This window comes from Megascapheus bottae, chromosome 10 (genome assembly GCF_031878675.1).
Source record: "Megascapheus bottae isolate mThoBot1 chromosome 10, mThoBot2.hap1, whole genome shotgun sequence".
Taxonomy (NCBI): domain Eukaryota; kingdom Metazoa; phylum Chordata; class Mammalia; order Rodentia; family Geomyidae; genus Megascapheus; species Megascapheus bottae.
Window position 1 is genome coordinate 36,431,279 of NC_143518.1, and position 17,992 is coordinate 36,449,270.

The 17,992-nt window shown below is 40.0% G+C and overlaps 1 protein-coding gene across 1 annotated transcript in view; it reads left to right on the forward strand.

The window, feature by feature from the left end:
* The window catches only part of Spta1 (spectrin alpha, erythrocytic 1), a 66,037-nt gene that overhangs the window by 26,618 nt on the left and 21,427 nt on the right, over positions 1 to 17,992 (forward strand). Inside the window, exons 20-32 of the mRNA XM_090339838.1 lie at positions 431 to 523; positions 3,446 to 3,583; positions 4,591 to 4,742; positions 5,463 to 5,649; positions 6,612 to 6,713; positions 7,819 to 7,910; positions 8,847 to 8,991; positions 10,842 to 11,023; positions 14,448 to 14,547; positions 14,673 to 14,870; positions 15,933 to 16,076; positions 16,749 to 16,852; positions 17,185 to 17,347. Of these exons, the coding sequence (XP_090195964.1) occupies positions 431 to 523; positions 3,446 to 3,583; positions 4,591 to 4,742; positions 5,463 to 5,649; positions 6,612 to 6,713; positions 7,819 to 7,910; positions 8,847 to 8,991; positions 10,842 to 11,023; positions 14,448 to 14,547; positions 14,673 to 14,870; positions 15,933 to 16,076; positions 16,749 to 16,852; positions 17,185 to 17,347 (1,800 nt within the window). The remainder of the gene's footprint in view (positions 1 to 430; positions 524 to 3,445; positions 3,584 to 4,590; positions 4,743 to 5,462; positions 5,650 to 6,611; positions 6,714 to 7,818; positions 7,911 to 8,846; positions 8,992 to 10,841; positions 11,024 to 14,447; positions 14,548 to 14,672; positions 14,871 to 15,932; positions 16,077 to 16,748; positions 16,853 to 17,184; positions 17,348 to 17,992) is intronic.

Consider the following 17,992-nt stretch of genomic DNA (forward strand, 5'->3'; position numbering starts at 1 on the left):
ACAAGCAGAACTGTACTGTCTTTTAGCTATGATATGTCAATTAACCTATGGGTGCCAATTTTAGTTCATTTTTTTTTGCCAGTCCTGTGCTTGAGCTCAGGGTCTGAGCACTGTCCTTGGGATTTCTCAAGGCTAGAGCTCTACCACTTGTGCATGCTACTCAAGTATTCTACCACTAGGCCAAACTCTCGGCCCTTCATTTTTATTTTGGAAAATATATTGAAGTTGTTCTTCACTTGTTCACTGCAGTGTGCTTCACTCTTGCAAATTTAGAATTCAATGAACTTTGTAATAGAGGTAAAACAAATCGTCACAGCATTTAAGACAACCACCAGAAGCCAAAGTAATGAGTAGTCAAAGCCTTTCCTGGTACAGTTAGTGTGCTTCTTAGATTTTTTTTCTCTGATGATTTTCTCATCAATAAATCCAGGCTCTTCTTAAGAAACACGAGGCCTTCTTGGTGGATCTCAATGCATTTGGAAACAGTATGCAAGCCCTACGGGACCAGGCAGAAGCCTGCCAGGTAAGGACTTTGGGATGACTAAAATCTCATTCCTCATTCAGAGGCAAAAGAATTCTCTTTGGCACAGATTTTTTTCTCTCTCATGTTTTACAACCCATGAAACAATTACAAAGGAAATGCTAAATTCTATCTTCTGTGGAACTAACACAACCATAAATATTTAGCTCAAATAAGTTTTCAATGAATGTCATTATATGTATATCGATATCTATTTCGGCTTTCCCCTTTCCTCCTTTCTTCCCTCTTATCTTTCCTTTGTTTGTAAATGTCATTCTTACCTTCCTTCTGAATTCCATTCCTTTATACTTAACTCCTGCTTAAGTACAACATTTATTAAATTCTTACAATATGCACACATGCATAAGAATTCTTATTAATGGACAATAGGGGGCTAGAAATAAACATTACAAAATGGAGTCCCCAAAAGACTGAATAGTCTGTCCTCTTCAAATAAGATTATTGGAATACAGAGACATTTTTCTCAACTGAGGTGAACCATTTCAAGTGAGTTATTGTTTTAAATGAATATTTCCCTGTGCAGGGGTAAGAAGAAAGGGACTGTTCTAGTTGATAAGCCATGAGAGTGGATGAACTGTGTGTTTGGGAATGAGAAAAGCAGTCGACTGAGAAGATGAGGACAGCTAGGGCACCAGGTGAAATGGAATTGTGGGAAATAATGAATTTGTAATCAAGTAAATGATGTCACTGAGCTTCCTGTGTGTAAGGCAAGAATAGGGGGATGGGAAACCCATTCATCTTACATTCAACAAATTGTTTTTTAGTGAAAGTGGAATTTTTGCACCCAGACTTGGCATGGAAAGTCAACATACATTCATTCAGCCTGGCTGTGGCTTTCTCAGACTGTCCATAGTGGATGTGTATGTAGTCACTCACAGATAACACTTACATAATGCGTGTCAAGAGGAAAGGTGATATGTTAGGGATTTTACATCTAGAGACCTGCAAGGCAAGGCTGTCAAATCTAATCTGAAGGATTGGGTAGAACATTGCTTAGGAAGAAGAGTTCTAGTTTGCTTATTATGGCAATATTTATTATTCTGATATTTACTGGAAGAAATGCAGAAAGCTTTACCTTGAACAAGTTCCTTCCTGAAGAACAATGTTTAATAATACATGTATGCTGCCATTTTTTTATTGTAATTAGTAAAAGGGTTACATGATATTTGCCAGATAGAAGGTGCATTAATTCACATACATTGATACCCTTTCACATGTCTTGGTACCCGTTTCCCTCCCCCCCCACACCCCCACCCGTCTTGGTTTTCCCCCTTCCCTATCAAATTTCAAATATCCACATACAAATAAATTCAATATATCAGATAACAAAGTGAGATACTGTACCAATATGAGATAACCAAGGGACAGCAAAGGAGATGAGAGACAACATAGTATATTAAGGACAACAATCATTCATTATATGGCTTTTGTTTCACTATCCTGGAGGTCCTTTCAATTAGCTTCACATTATATGTCCTTATGTATCAAGATTTTGCTCTATTGCAAATCTCTGCTAGTAGAGCCCAAGGTTTCTACTGATTATGACGAATGAGGGAAACCATTGAGCCTAAGTTCCTTTGAGTCTGGCTTACTTCACTTAATATGATTTTTTCTAAGTCTTTCCATTTCCTAACAAATGGGGCGATGCCATTCTTTCTGACAGTATGCTGCCATTTTTTTAATTGTGTGTTCTTCCCTGTGCTGTGAGTCACCTGTCTCTGAAATAGTAGATCCACAAGTCTTTGTCATAAAGACTTAAAGAACAACTTGGGATAGATGGCAGGGGTGAGGGGGAAAAGGGGTAACACAGATCAAAATGGACTGTATTCAAAAACTGCCATGCTGAACTGAAATCCCTTTGTACAATTTCTTAAAGATGTAAAGGGGAAAATCCAAATAAGGGGGAGAAAATGTCACCCTCGCTGTTGATGATGACAGAATCTTACTGTCATATTGATTTGCATTTCTTTTATGGCCAGAGATGTTGAACATGTCTTCATTGTATTTTCTAGCCATTTTTATGTCTTCTTTCAAGAATTATCTATTCAGCTCATTTGCCCACTTCTTAACCAAGTTGTTAATCTTTTTGGAGTTTTAGCTTTCTTTGAACTCCTTGTGTACTCCATTTATTAATTAGACGCATGTGTGAAATATCACAGTGAAACATCATATATATAATTATATTATATTATAATTATATAATTATAGTGTAATTATAATAAAGTATAATTATTCATAATATAATTTATAATATATTTATAATTATATTATATAATTATAATATATATGTACTAACAAAGATTCAAGTAGGAGGTAAGAATGAACAGTATAGGCCCAGAAGAAGGAGATAATAATGACAAATGATGGGTCATTCAGGGTTTCAGTGTGTTGATTAGTTTTCTGGAATATTATGAATGTATATAATCTTTTTTTGTTGTTTTTTCGTCAGTCCTGGAGCTTGATCTCAGGGTGAGGGCACTGTACCTGAGCTTCTTCTGCTCAAGGCAAGCACTCTACCACTTGAGCCACAGTGCCACTTCTGGCTTTTTCTGTTCATGTGGTACTGAGAAATTGAACCCTGGGCTTCATGCACATGTGAGCAAGCACTCTACCACTAAGCCACATCCCCAGCCACTGATGAGTAAACTCTTTTTAGACCTTCTCAAAGAAGCCTATCACTCCACCACTTTAAGAATGGTGGCTTAGGTAGAGTATTTACTGTTTCAAGCTGTGTCCTTACTTGTAGAGCAGCAACTCTGAAGGTTATCTGTTTCCATCTCTGGCAGCCGTGATGATATTCCAGCCAGTCTGCTCTCTGCCATGAGGCCTCAGGGAACATACACCACCACTGGTGGGTACTGGTGGTTTGTTGTGTAATCAACATTTTTTACCCCTGACCCACAGCAACAGCAGGCTGCGCCAGTGGAAGATGCTGCAGAAGAAGTGAGGGTCGTGGCTTTGTATGACTTCCAGGCCCGTAGCCGCCGGGAAGTCACCATGAAGAAGAATGACGTCTTAACTCTGCTCAGCTCCATCAGCAAGGTGACTTTTCCTTCATCCTTTTTTCCACCGACAAAATGACTTTTCCATAGCCATCTCTCCTGGTTCTCGCAGGTATCTATGCTTTCATTGCCCCAACCCTTTATCTGCTACACTTCATTAAGCCGTATTTCTTCCCTAAATGAATTTTACCATTAAGGAAATACAGAATCAAGGAGGCTAAGTGATACAAGGTGTAATAGGAAGAATGCGCTCCAGTACTGTGATAGGTCCACAGGACTGAGATGTCCCTGGCTCTCCTCTGTTTGTTTTGCTTCAGTGTAAGTATTCCAAAGGACAGAGTAGCCATGTTTCAGGTTAGGAAGAGTCTGAGACAAGATAAGTTTTGTTTTGTTTTTGTAAGAGGTACAGTGGCTCATATCTATAGTTCCAGCTGCTTAGAAGTTTGAGACATTTGGAACCAGATTGGCAATATTGATAGATCCCACCTCCCCCCAAAAAGAAGAATGTCTTATCAGCTTGGGTTTTTTTAATGCCTTATGTCCGCAAAAAAAGTGATAAAATATACTTATCATTTAGAAGTTGAGAAATTTTATATTCTAATGCTTAATTAATTTCCAAAAGCTCGTGATGAGAAAAAACAAGAGTTGGGCTATTGTTATTCTGAGTAATATGCTTCCAAGGAGCAAGAAATTTCATCATCAAACATACTCAGTGTCAGTTTTTCTTACCTAGACCTCTGTATTTTGTGACAATGACTTTATGACATTAACTCCAGAATGGTTAGTAAAGCAGCACTTTAAAAAATCCACATTTTTTTAAAAAGCACTAACATGACATGAGTGAGTTCAGGGCAACTGTCAGGTTTTAATACCTCTGGAAGTAGACCAAGCAGGATTGTCCCATAACAGAAGGATGTATTCCAGTTGGGTTTTACCCTGCCTCATAACCAGGAGTCTGACATCAGCCAGGCACCAGTGGCTCATACCTATACTCCTTTCTTGATTCTTGAGAAAGGAGTGGACATTTGCTCTTTTTCTTTTTTTCAGGACTGGTGGAAAGTTGAAGCCGGGGATCATCAGGGTTTTGTTCCAGCTGTCTATGTCAGGAAACTGGCCCATGATGAGCTACCTGGTCTCCCACAGCGGCGACTAGAAGAGCCAGACAATATTGCTCAGCGCCAGGAGCAGATCGAGGACCTGTAAGTTCTGGAGGCTGGGGATCTGGTCAGTGTTTGGCCAAGCATTTCCTACTGACTGAAAATGTTTCTCATGGCTCTGTGCCTCTTCATTTATGAACATTTACAGACTTTTAAAGCTGAGTAAAGTCAGGATGGTTCAAACACTTACATTTTTGTATTAAAATTAAAAAAAAACGAATTCCCAGAACTATATTAGGTCATTTGCTTGCAGTCACACCCTCACAGAACCATCTTCTGGCTCCTGTCAGCATTCCTTCAAGATTACTAAAGCATCTCCTGACATTCATAATAAAGTGTTTATTTCAAATCTGGTTTTCAGTTAATATGCAAAAACTATTGAATTAATAAAAGATGCTTCCAGCCAACATCTTTATTATTTTAAAAAAATATTTTATTATATTTAAGTAGTTGTACAAAGGAGTTGCTATTCAACAGAGCAGCTTCAGAATAGAATACAGTGCATCTTGGTCATTCGAACCCACCCAACCCACCTCTCCCCTCACTTTCTTAATTTGAAAGTAATATTGGGTCTCTCCTCTTAATGTGCTTTTGTCCTCCAACTTCATCCCTCCCTTTTGTTACTGATCTTATTTTGATTTTTTTCTCTTTTCTTTTCTGTCCTTTTCAACCTCTGCTCATTTTACCCCACTCTATTTCATCCATGTTTTTCTCCTTTACCTTTTATTCTCTCCTTCCCATTTTCTTAACTTGTTCACCTAGCTACCATTCCCTCCTGGATCGGGCAGAAGATCGCAGACGTCGTCTATTACAACGTTACAATGAATTTTTGTTGGCCTATGAGGCAGGAGACATGCTGGACTGGATCCAAGAGAAAAAGGCCGAAAACACCGGGGTGGAACTAGATGATGTCTGGGAGCTGCAGAAGAAGTTTGATGAGTTCCAGAGGGTAATAAAAAAGAACCTTCTCCAGACTCTTTATGGCAGGTTGTCAGAGTTTCCATTTCTCTTCACATGTAAGACCCTAATTGACATTGACTCAGTAATGAATATCCATTCTGCTGGGTATTGTAGTTGTTTGTAACAGAAAAGCAAGCAGAGAAGAGAGGTTATCCTAACTTTTCACCCTTTGACACTCCAAAATCCCCTTGGGAGTTCTGGTCTCCAGGAATTCTTCAGTGTTTGACCTACAACACACTGTGTTTCTAAAGCCTGGGATCAAGATGGGCTAGAGTGGAAATCTGCATGGGTTGAATTGAATTGTGAGGTATAAACTGGAATGGGAAGAGTATTGACAATGTACCTAACCGCTGAAAGCCCCTTCATCACCTCTTCACTTGTATTTATCCATCATCTTAACTAGTACTGAGTGCAAACTTCCTTCTTTTTCTTTGCTTATGGTATTCTCCATGTGGAAAATACACCATATAATTATGTACACATATACGTATATTATATACTATTGTATATGTATATGTATACACGCACATAAACACAGAGACAGAGAAAGCATTCTAGAGCTTCTCCTCAAATGTCCTTTAATATAGGGAAATAAATTAGCTAATGAAATCCCATAAAAGTAAAGGAATTTGGAGCAATAGAAAATAATACTATGTAGCTCAGGTATGGTTTGCTATCATAGTATGAAAGTATGAATTAATCCAGTGAAGATTTTAATAGAATGGATAGGCCTCACACTCTATATAACTAGTAGTTCTCTTGAACAGTTTTGACTTTGGCCTACCAGGTACCAGGGCTTTGGGAACTCTTTCAATGGCAGATGGGTGCTTGCAAGAAAGCTTGGCGATGGGTGTCAATGATGCTTAGGAAATGGCAAGCGGGATGGATTACTGAATGTGGAAGACTTCCAGGGAGGATTCACATTGCAACTGGACAAATTTTATCCTTCAGGATTTGAAGACCAATGAGCCTCGATTAAGGGATATCAACAAAGTAGCTGATGACCTGCTCTATGAAAAACTTTTAACACCAGAAGGAGCTCACATCCGGCAGGTAACAAAGGCTCTCTTTCCCTTGTCCTTATCACGAAGCTGGGCTTCAGAATCCCCACCTTACTTCAGTGTACTTGGATTCATATGCCACAGGTCAGTTGTGACCTGCACAAAATTACAATTATGAAAACTGTGGAACAGGCTGTTGGGAACACAAAGCACAGCAGTCCAAACAGTCCAGTCCCCTTTGTTTTCTAAGGAACACCATCAACGCAGGTTCAGCTTGTTTGTGTGCTTACAGAGCGTATCAGAGACCGGACCATCAAAGGATCGGGACTACAAATTCAAGCTTGGATTAAAGAGAAATTATTAGGAAGCTAGAGAATTATCAGACTGATCTGGAGGCAAGTCAGGTTTAAATCCTGCCTCTGCTCTGGGCTCTCTGTGAGTCTTTGCATTCCCAAAGTAGAACAGCATCATTCCTCCAGTTCCTCTTCATTTTCTCCTATGTGTTTCATCATGTTGAACATAAAGTTCTTATCGTCTAGTCCTAACACAAAATGTATCTCGAATACATCTCGGACTGAAAATGTGGAATGCATGCATTTAAACTGACCTGGAATCATTAAATTACAACACATACTGACCTGTCTCTCCCTTCCACATACTTAAAATCCAGTCTTCAAATATATGAATGCAAAGATAGTATGGATAAAGGAATTAGGGGAGTGGAAAGAAAATAATCAGGAAAGTTCACTGGAAGAGATGAGCTTAGAAAAACCTAAGGAGAAAAAATTCAGCATTCCCTCCTTATCTGTAGACTGAAGAGAGGGAATAACCCATCTGATTTGTGTCTAAAGTCAGCTTGGAAGGACCAACAATACATTCACTTATTTTTTTAGAGGTTCCCCTGTACCTTTTGTAAGAATAAGCACTGATTATGTCTACAAGGGTGAAAAATTCCACATTGAAAGTCAAAAATCTCTTTTTCACTGCACTGCCATAAAAGTGAAGCACTCTTGAGCTGTGCAAAGGGAAAGGAGAACTATGCAATTTGGGAAGAAGATGACATGAAAGTAATCATTTAAATCCCAACTGATCTTAAATTCCATTGGCCTACCTCATCTAGCTCTCTGGCTAAAGTCCGGTATGTCTGCTTCTTTTAGGAATTGAACACCCGCTGGGGTTCCTTGCAGAGGCTGGCGGATGAACAGCAGCAGTTGCTAAGCAGTGCTCATGCTGTCCAGGTGTTTCATAGGTAAGAATTTCAACTCTAAGAAGAATTGCTAGTCAGAACCCGCACATTAATCCACAGACCTAGGTGCTATGGTAGGATAATAGCCACGGGTTGCACCTTTCTTAATGAGATGGCAGCAGTTTTCTAGTAGGAGATTGAGCTCTTCTACAATAACTCCCTCACTTGATGACTGGAGAAGCCAAGGCAACCAACTTCACTTTCTTCATGTCCAAGTTGGCTCCCAGCACAACATTTAGTTGTTTATATACGTTTCCATGGCAGTGAATCAAACTTTCAGTAGGAACAATAAGTTTAAGTCCCTGTATTCCTAAACCCGGAGTAAGCAGTGAAAGACAAGAGGCATCTTACTGACTTGGACTATTCCTTCAGAACTTTTTCATGTGTGATTCTCAACCCCTTACGTACCTAGGAAACACATATAAAAAACATTGAAACAAAACATCTTTCTATGTATAAATGTGTTTTTTTTAAATTTTATTGTCAGGGTGATGTACAGAGTGAATGTAATTTTAAGGATGAAGGGAAGATAAAATTTGGATGGGATTTGTGGTTCAGACTAATTTGTGATAAATATATCTATCATAAATCTATCATAAGATATATGTAAGATAGATAGATAGATAGATATATTGCAACAATTGAGCTCTTCAGCTAGACCACTAATTCAATTTAGACCTATCATTTGACAATGATATCACCTTGAATTGATTTTTGTTAAGTGCTAGTTTTCTAATTATATGTATTGGAACTGGCCATGGTACCTGTGCCACTAGGACTTGTGAGGGTTTAAGGAGCCTAAAGCCCAGCCCATTGAAAGATAAGGGAAGTGGGGATGGTGCCGGTGGTGGTGGTGACTTTCTGGTGAACACATCTAGTCTGCCTCTTCACACATCATCACATCATCACTCCTGAATTCTTGACCCTCTTGTGCGCCAGAGAAGCGGATGACACAAAGGAGCAGATGGAGAAGAAGTGCCAAGCCCTCAATGCTGCTGACCCTGGCTCAGACCTGCTCAGTGTCCAGGCCCTTCAGCGACAGCATGATGGCTTTGAGAGAGACCTCATCCCTCTGGGGGAAAAGGTGGGAAGATGCTTCCAAGATTTCTCATCACTTTCCTCTTCACCTTACATCTATACCAGTGTCTCCTTCCCTGCTTCTCCTTACCAGGCTCTTACTCTTATTTACCTCTTAGGAGTTTTTAACTATTACCTTTGTCTGATTTTTTGACATTGGGAATTGAACCCAGAATGTTGTCCTAGCTCAACAAGCACTTTGCCCACTGTGCTACCCCACACTTAAATTTATTCAGTTGTATTCATTTATTTTGGGCCAGTCCTAGGTGCTTGAACTCAGTTCCCAGGAACTGTCCCTGAGATTCATTTTGTCCACAAGAAGTACTTTACCACTTGAGCCACAGCTCTGGTTCTTACTTGCCTCTTGATCTCGAATCACACTTGTTCTTGCACATTGCTCTAAGGCAAGTCCACAAACGTGGAGAAAAATACATTGAATTTCCTTTTTCCAAGTGAGTGCTCTATATTTCTTTTCCACTTTAATGAATGTCATGTGATCAGAACTTGTGGTAAATAGAGACTAAGGGCTCAGGAGAAATAGCAAATACAGGACGGTCATACCTATATCCGGTAATTATGGAACTTTCCTAGTTAGGAAGTGGATATGTTTTTTCCTATCTCAAAACTCAAAAGCAAAGCCTGGAGCTTGCTTGACATATTGGAGGTAGCCTACAAATGGGTGTTTTCACTCAGAGACAAAGGCAGACCATTGCATGAAGAATCAGGTTGCTTGAGTTTCCAGCTGACATTGTCACTAAGCACCAAAGTCACTTAACCCCATCACCCCCGCCATTATTTCTTATGTAGTTACTTATTTACCTACTTATTTATTTTGTGCCAGTTCTGGGACATGAGCTTTCTTTTTCCATTCAAGCCTGGCACTCTACCACTTGAGTCACACTTCCACTTTGGGCTTTTTGCTGATTAATCAGAGATAGGGGTCTCTTTGCTTTGTCTGCCTAGGCTGGCCTTGGACTCTGATCCTCAGATCTTAGGCTTCTTAAGAGCTAAGATGATCGCTATCAGCAACTGGCTTGACTGCTCCTTTTTATTTTCTTTTAATTTAATGTCAAGGTGATGTACAAAGGGGCTACAGTTACATACAAAAAGCAGTGAGTACATTTCTTGTTGAACATTGTTACCCCCTCCCACATTCTCTCCCACTTTCTCTACCCTCAGTCCCCCCCCCCGCCCCGCACCAAAGTTGTAAAGTTCATTTCTAAGATATTGTCTTGTGGGTATTGCTGTTCCATTTGGTTCACTCTTTGTCTTTTGTCTCACTATTTTGTTGTTCCCTTTCCTTTCTCTAATCCAAGTAAATGTATTTACAATACACCAGGTACCAAAATCAAATACAGTGGCAACAGGGGACAAACCATAGCAGGGTGGGAGGGGGAACGAAAGAAAAAAGAACTAACTTCACTTAGTGCATTAAAAACAACAACCACAAAACAAAACCTCTTGCTTCCATATCTTGGAGTTCATTTTGTTTCGAATTATCTTACATGGTCATATGTACATGACTGTTGAACTATTGTGATCCTTTGCTAGGAAAATCTAATTCTTACAACTAATTATTACAACTGAGGGAAACCATGGGGCCTATGTTTCTTTGGTTCTGGCTTACTTCACTTAAAATAATTTTATCCAAGTCTTTGCATTTTCTTACGAATGAATTCTCCTTTTAAAATCAAGAGTAAGGTCCATTTTGACCTCAATAACACTGACCTAAGAAGGAAAAGGTTGCTGCTACTTTATGTGTATATAAACAGAAACTTAGTTCAGGAGATGAATATTAGGACTCAGGCCTCTTCCACTAACTTCAGGTGATTACCAGACCTTCTTTATCTCCTCTAGGTCATTATATTGGGGGAGACAGCAGAGCGACTCTGTGAATCCCACCCCGACGCCACAGAGGATCTGCAGAGACAGCGAACACAGCTAAACCAGGCCTGGGCTACTTTGCAAGACCTTACAAAGGATCGTAAGGAGAACCTGAACGAGGCCCAGAAATTCTACCTGTTCCTCAGCAAAGCAAGGTAAAGTTCAGAAGGTAGACTTCCACCAGGCAGAATAGGCAGTTTCGAGATCTGGCACTGAGCACAGCCTTGGGAGCAGTGGGGATATTGGGGCAGTTCTCTGCTGAGTTTGTAAACCACCATTACGTTCCATGCCCAAATGTCACACTCAGTGCCTGAAGCCCTAAAATATTAAACATTTCAGGAATATAAAAGCCACATTTGCAAATAAAGTAAATTTCTGGAAAGGGCTTATTCTATCTACAGTGCTACGCCTGAGTGGTAGGTTCAGAGATTTTCTTTCCACTGAAGAGGCCAAGACTACAGATAATCATGATGAAACAACACACATACACACACATACACACACACACACACACGCGCGCGCGCGCGCGCACACACACACACACACACACACACACCAGTGCTAGCTCAGAGGTAGTCAGAATAAATAATGCATTGTAGAGTCAAAAGAACACGTGTGAAACCCCACTGTTTAAAAATGACAATATAAACAAAGAGTACTCACATCCATTCCTGAAAAATCATATGTATACATATATATATATATATATCATTACTGTTACATGTCAGATGACAACCTCCTCAACATGCATTCTTACTCTTTAATACTGCAGAGGAATCATAATGCCCCCAAACTCTGTGGAGCATAAGACTACTTTACGAAACTAGGAATCCATGGAACGTTCCTCAATGTAATAAAGGTTGTGTATGAGAAACCTACTGCTAGTATTACACTTAATGGTGAAAATCTAAAGCCATTCCCTCTAAAATCAGGAACGAGACAAGGATGCCCACTCTCTCCACTACTCTTTAACATAGTACTAGAATTCCTAGCGAGTGCAATAAGGCAAGAAGCAAGCATAAAGGGGATCTAAGTAGGGAAAGAGGAAATAAAACTATCCCTCTTTGCAGATGACATGATTCTGTATTTAAAGAATCCTATAGACTCTACTCCCAAGCTCCTTGAGCTGATTCAAAGCTTTGGAAGAGTAGCAGGCTATAAAACCAACCCTCAAAAATCAACTGCCTTCCTTTATGCCAACAGTGAGAGGAACGAGGCAATAATCAGGAAAGAAACTCCTTTCACAATAGCCTCAAAGAAAATAAAGTACCTAGGAATTAGCTTAACTAAGAATGTAAAGGACCTTTTTGATGAAAACTTTAAAACCCTAAAAAAGGAAATTAAAGCAGAACTAAGGAAATGGAAAAACCTCCCATGCTCCTGGATTGGAAGAATCAACATTGTGAAAATGACAATCTTGCCAAGAGCTATCTACAAATTCAATGCAATACCCATCAACATCCCAATGTCATTCTTTAAAGAAATAGAAGAGGCAATCCAAAATTTCATATGGAATAATAAAAGACCCCGTATAGCAAAAACACTTCTTAGCAGAAAGAACAGCGCTGGAGGAATTTCAATTCCAAACTTTAGACTCTATTACAGAGCTATAATTCTCAAAACAGCTTGGTACTGGCACAGGAACAGGCCTGAAGACCAATGGAATAGAACTGAGGACCCAGATATTAAACCACAGACCTATGGCCACCTAATCTTTGACAAGGGAGCCAAAAAAATAGAATGGAAGAAAGACAGCCTCTTCAACAAGTTGTGCTGGCAGAACTGGTTAAGCACCTGCAGAAAACTAAAGCTGGATCCTTCTTTGTCACCTTGCACTAGAATTAACTCCAAATGGATCAAAGACCTGGAGGTAAAAGCTGACACACTGAAAACTCTACAGGAAGGAATAGGAGATACACTAGTCCTCCTTGGCACAGGTCGAAACTTTCTTAATAAGGACCAAGAATCACAACAAATCAGAGAAAGGCTGGATAAGTGGGACTGCATTAAACTGCAGAGCTTTTGTATGGCAAAGGACATAGCTAGTAAACTAATCAGGAAGCCTACAGAGTGGGAGAAGATCTTCACCAACCAAACAACGGACAAAGGCCTCATATCTAAAATATATCAACAACTCAAAAAATTGAATCACTCCAAAACTAACCTCCAAAGTAACAACCATCCCATTAAAAAATGGGCCAAAGACTTAAAGAGAGTCTTCTCTGAAGAAGAAACAAAAATGGCCTATAGACACATGAAGAAATGCTCAACATCTCTGGTCATAAAAGAAATGCAAATCAAAACAACTCTAAGATTCCACCTCACTCCAGCTAGAATGGCCAGGATCAGGAAAACGAATGACAACAGATGCTGGAGGGGATGTGGCCAGGAGGGATCACTATTACACTGTTGGTGGGAGTGCAAACTCGTCCAACCACTATGGAAAGCAGTGTGGCAGTGCCTCAAAAGGCTAAACATAGAACTCCCCTATGACCCAGCAATTCCACTACTTGGCATTTACCCAACCACCCAGAAACAAGGCCATACTAAACCCACTAGCACAACCATGTTCATTGCAGCACTATTCACCATAGCAAAGATATGGAACCAACCTAGATGACCCTCAGTTGATGAGTGGATCAACAAGTTGTGGTATTTGTACACAATGGAATTCTATGCTGCTGTCAGAAAGAATGACATCGCCCCATTTGTTAGGAAATGGAAAGACTTAGAAAAAATCATATTAAGTGAAGTAAGCCAGACTCAAAGGAACTTAGGCTCAATGGTTTCCCTCATTCGTCATAATCAGTAGAAACCTTGGGCTCTACTAGCAGAGATTTGCAATAGAGCAAAATCTTGATACATAAGGACATATAATGTGAAGCTAATTGAAAGGACCTCCAGGATAGTGAAACAAAAGCCATATAATGAATGATTGTTGTCCTTAATATACTATGTTGTCTCTCATCTCCTTTGCTGTCTCTTGGTTATCTCATATTGGTATAGTATCTCACTTTGTTATCTGATTTATTGAATTTATTTGTATTTGGATATTTGAAATTTGATAGGGAAGGGGGGAAAACCAAGACGGGTGGGGGTGTGGGGGGGGAGGGATACGGGTACCAAGACATGTGAAAGGGTATCAATGTATGTGAATTAATGCACCTTCTATCTGGCAAATATCATGTAACCCTTTTACTAATTACAATAAAAAAATAAGATTACTTTACATCTTTTTGATACTTCTGCTTTCAGAGTTTAAAGGAGCTATTACTGTTTAACTTTCATTTCCTTTTCCCAAGAGTTGCTTGAATAAATTTTGTTTATAAGAAAAGATCTCTCTGTATTCAGAGCTAAGATTTTCTATGTATTAAGCAAGATTAAGAACATTCCTTATAAGAAATTTAACCATCATACACAGGGTTTACGTTAAGGCAGGGTTGATGTTTGCCCTTGGGAGACTATATCTCAGTTTATCTTGTCTGACTTCTGGACTACCAAGAGTAGAAAATAGACCTTGACAGACTACCCTGTAGTCAGCTGCAAAGTTTTCTTGATGATCCCACTGTCTCTGCCTAGTGACCTAGAGAACTGGATCAAAGGCATTGGTGCCATAGTATCATCCCCTGAATTGGCTGAGGACTTAACTGGCACAGAGATCTTGCTGGAGCGACATCAGGTATGGCTGCCAAGCCCACAACCACTTATCACATGACCTGATCACTGACCCTCATTTATAATGGTTTCCCAGGATTGGTCTCACCAGGCTCTTCCCCCGCCCCCCCCCGCAACTTTTCCCCACAGGAGAATCATGCAGAGATGGAGGCAGAGGCTCCTACCTTCCAGTCCTTAGAAGACTTTGGCACAGAACTTATAAAGAGTGGACATGGCAGTAGTCCTGAGATTGCAAGTAAGCTTCAAACTGTCCAGCTCCAAAGGAATAATTTGGAGAAGGAATGGGAACAACGCAAGAAGATGCTAGAACAATGTCTGGAATTGCAGGTACAGCAAATCCCAGTTATGTGGGTTTCACCTCAGTCTTTTCCTTGTAGCCATTTTATGTGTTTATAACAGGCATTCAACACACTGAATTTTCTGTTATAAACCTAAGAGCATCTCTTATGTGCTACTGTACTCTGCATTGTAGACTGCACATTGCTTTTTTTTCCTACTCTTGTCCATGTGAGAACAATAAACAAGATAGTACCCCTGGACACAAAGGGGTGTTATTAAAGTTTATTGATTGTTTAAGACATGGACTGATTTTCACTGTTATTATGTGCATGTCCTGGTGCCACAAATATTGGTAAAATAATGTTTCCTTTTTTAATACTGAAATTAGAAATGTAGCATGCAACATACTAATACAAGAGATAGTTATTGATAAAACAAGATATATCAGTACATCAAAGTTGAGAAGGAAAGGATACTTCCAGCTTTTCATTTCTTTAAGTTTTTTTTTACTTTATTTTTTATTGTAATTAATAGAAGGGTTTCATTATATTCACCAGATAGAAGGTGTATTACTTCACAAACATTGATACCCTTTCTCATAACATGGTCCCCATTTCCCTCCCCTCTCCCCCTGCTCTTTTTGATTTCCCCCCTTCCTTATCCAATTTCAAATACCCAATTAAGCACATATAAATATATCAGAATTGTATTTTATTGTCAGGGTGATGTATAGAGGACTTATAGTTACATTCATCAGGTAGTGGGTACAATACTTCTTGAACATTGATACTCCTTCCCATGTTTTTCTCCCACTTTCCCTCCCTCCACCCCTACTTCCAGCTTTTGAGGGAAAAATGTAGGACTATCCCAGGCTACCTCTAGGGGTAATGTTTAAAAGTCTTGAAATGACCAGTCCATATCCACCAGGTATAGGATATAGGAAATATCACCCTTAAACTTGGTGTAGCTCAGATTCACTTAGTGTTTTCTGGAAGAATGTAAGCAGCCCTCACAGGATCCTCAGTGCTGATACTGAGGGAGAGGGAGAACACAATTCCCTTGATCCAACTGAATTGAACATGCCTTACCTCTGTCATTTTAACCCTGCAGTTGTTCCGAGGAAACTGTGAGCAGATTGAGAGCTGGATGATGGCACGTGAGAGTTCCCTGAGGTCAGATGATGAGGATTCCTTAAGCAGCCTGGCAGCCTTGATGAAGAAACGTGATGATTTGGACAAAGCAATCACCGCCCAGGTGATAAACTAATACAAACATTCTAATCAGAACTGTTAGTAATCATGACATAAATCCTGGTGTTCTGATTCTCATTCACATTTTTACAGATATGGGGATCAGGCAGGGAAGCTTGACACTGTAGTACCCAAATCACCTGTGATAATAGGATATTCTATCTTTAACTTCACCATTCAAAACCCAAAATTTGGGGCTGGGGATGTGGCTTAGTGTTAGAGTGCTTGCCTGGCAAGCATAAAACCCTGGGTTGGATTCCTCAGGACCACATAAGCAGAAAAAGCCAGAAGTAGTGCTGTGACTCAAATGGTAGAGGGATAACCTTGAGGAAAGAAACTCAAGGACTGTGCCCAGGCCCTGAGTTCAAGCTTCAGGACTGGCCAAAAAAATTTAAAACCATAAATGTCCCTATTTCAACACTCCATGCAGGATTTATCCATGACAATAGGCATCAGAACCACCTGTTCTCTGTGGGAACTCAGTACTATATATCAGCGGTTCATCTCAGTATGGTCACTATTTCTCCACCTGTTGAGTTAAAATGCACCTGCCCATTGGCATGTACTCTTTGGTCCTGTGGCCCCTGAAGCCATAAAAGGTATCTAATAAGGATCCAACCAGGGTTGAAACCATTGGCCTGCTTTTCAAGCACCTGAGGTCTTTTCTTTTATCCAGGAAGGGAAGATCACTGATCTAGGGCATTTTGCTGACCAACTCATAGATGATGACCACTATGCCAAAGAAGAAATTGCTACTCGGTTCCAACACGTACTCAACAGGTCAGACCTGCTGCTACAGGAAAATATAGCTGAGTGTTTCTTTGCTAGCATCACGATGGGGTTGATACTCGGAGTCCCTGTCCTTTCTCCAGACCTTTAACTAACCCGACATCTTGGGGAATTTGCTGATCTAAACTTTGTATACAGAGTGAAAGAGGGGAAAGTGACTTTACACATTACCTCAGTTAACCGCTGCCTTTTATATCTGAAAACCATGGGACTGTGTGAAAGGAAAAGGGACAGTTTGGAGAGTGGAAAGAATTTGTATCTATTGCATCAGAGTAAAGGGCAAGGTTTGGCGGGCAGGGAGTGATGCGGTGGTTTCCATCCAGATGGAATGCTCTCAAACAACAACTGATTGCTGAGCGGACGAAGCTTGGAGACCAAGCGGATCTGAAACAATTCCACCATGACCTTGAGGAGCTAGAAGAATGGATCAGTGAGATGTTACCCACAGCCTGTGACGAATCATACAAAGACGCCACCAACATTCAGGCAAGTTCAAAACACTCATCACAGAAAATTTTCTTATGCCTAGATTCTTGATTGGATGTTCATTCTCTTATACTGAACTTCTATCTTACTAACCTTTTCTTACTTTTTCCTCTCTGAGGAGGTAATTTACAGTAGACCTCAATATCTGCATTGTGTTGTTTTAAGGAGATTGTCCTTTGTGTGGCAGAGTGGGGAACACCAGGGCTCAGGATGCATAGAGTCCCATTTGTACTGCAGATGCTTGGTTGTTTTTCCTCAAACACTGCCCAACTTCTGCTAAAGACAGGTCCATCTTTTAGCAAATCAAAAATTTTCATCTTATCACTTAAATATGTCATATTGCCCTTTGGGGCTTCGGGGGGAGTCATTATTCTAACTTTTACCTTTACCACTTGCTTTGGGAGAAATGCATTTTCATAAAATTAATGGTGGCCAAATACAGCAGATCTTATGATTTAAACACAACTGACAATAATATTGGACTGACAGAGCACCTCTCTGCATTAATTGGCTAAATGATGAGTATATGGAATGAATTTTTTTTTTGCCAGTCCTGGGCTTGAGTTCAGGGCCTGAGCACTGTCCTTGGACTTTTTCAAGGCTAGAGCTCTACCACTTGAGCCTCAGCACCACTTCTGGCTTTTT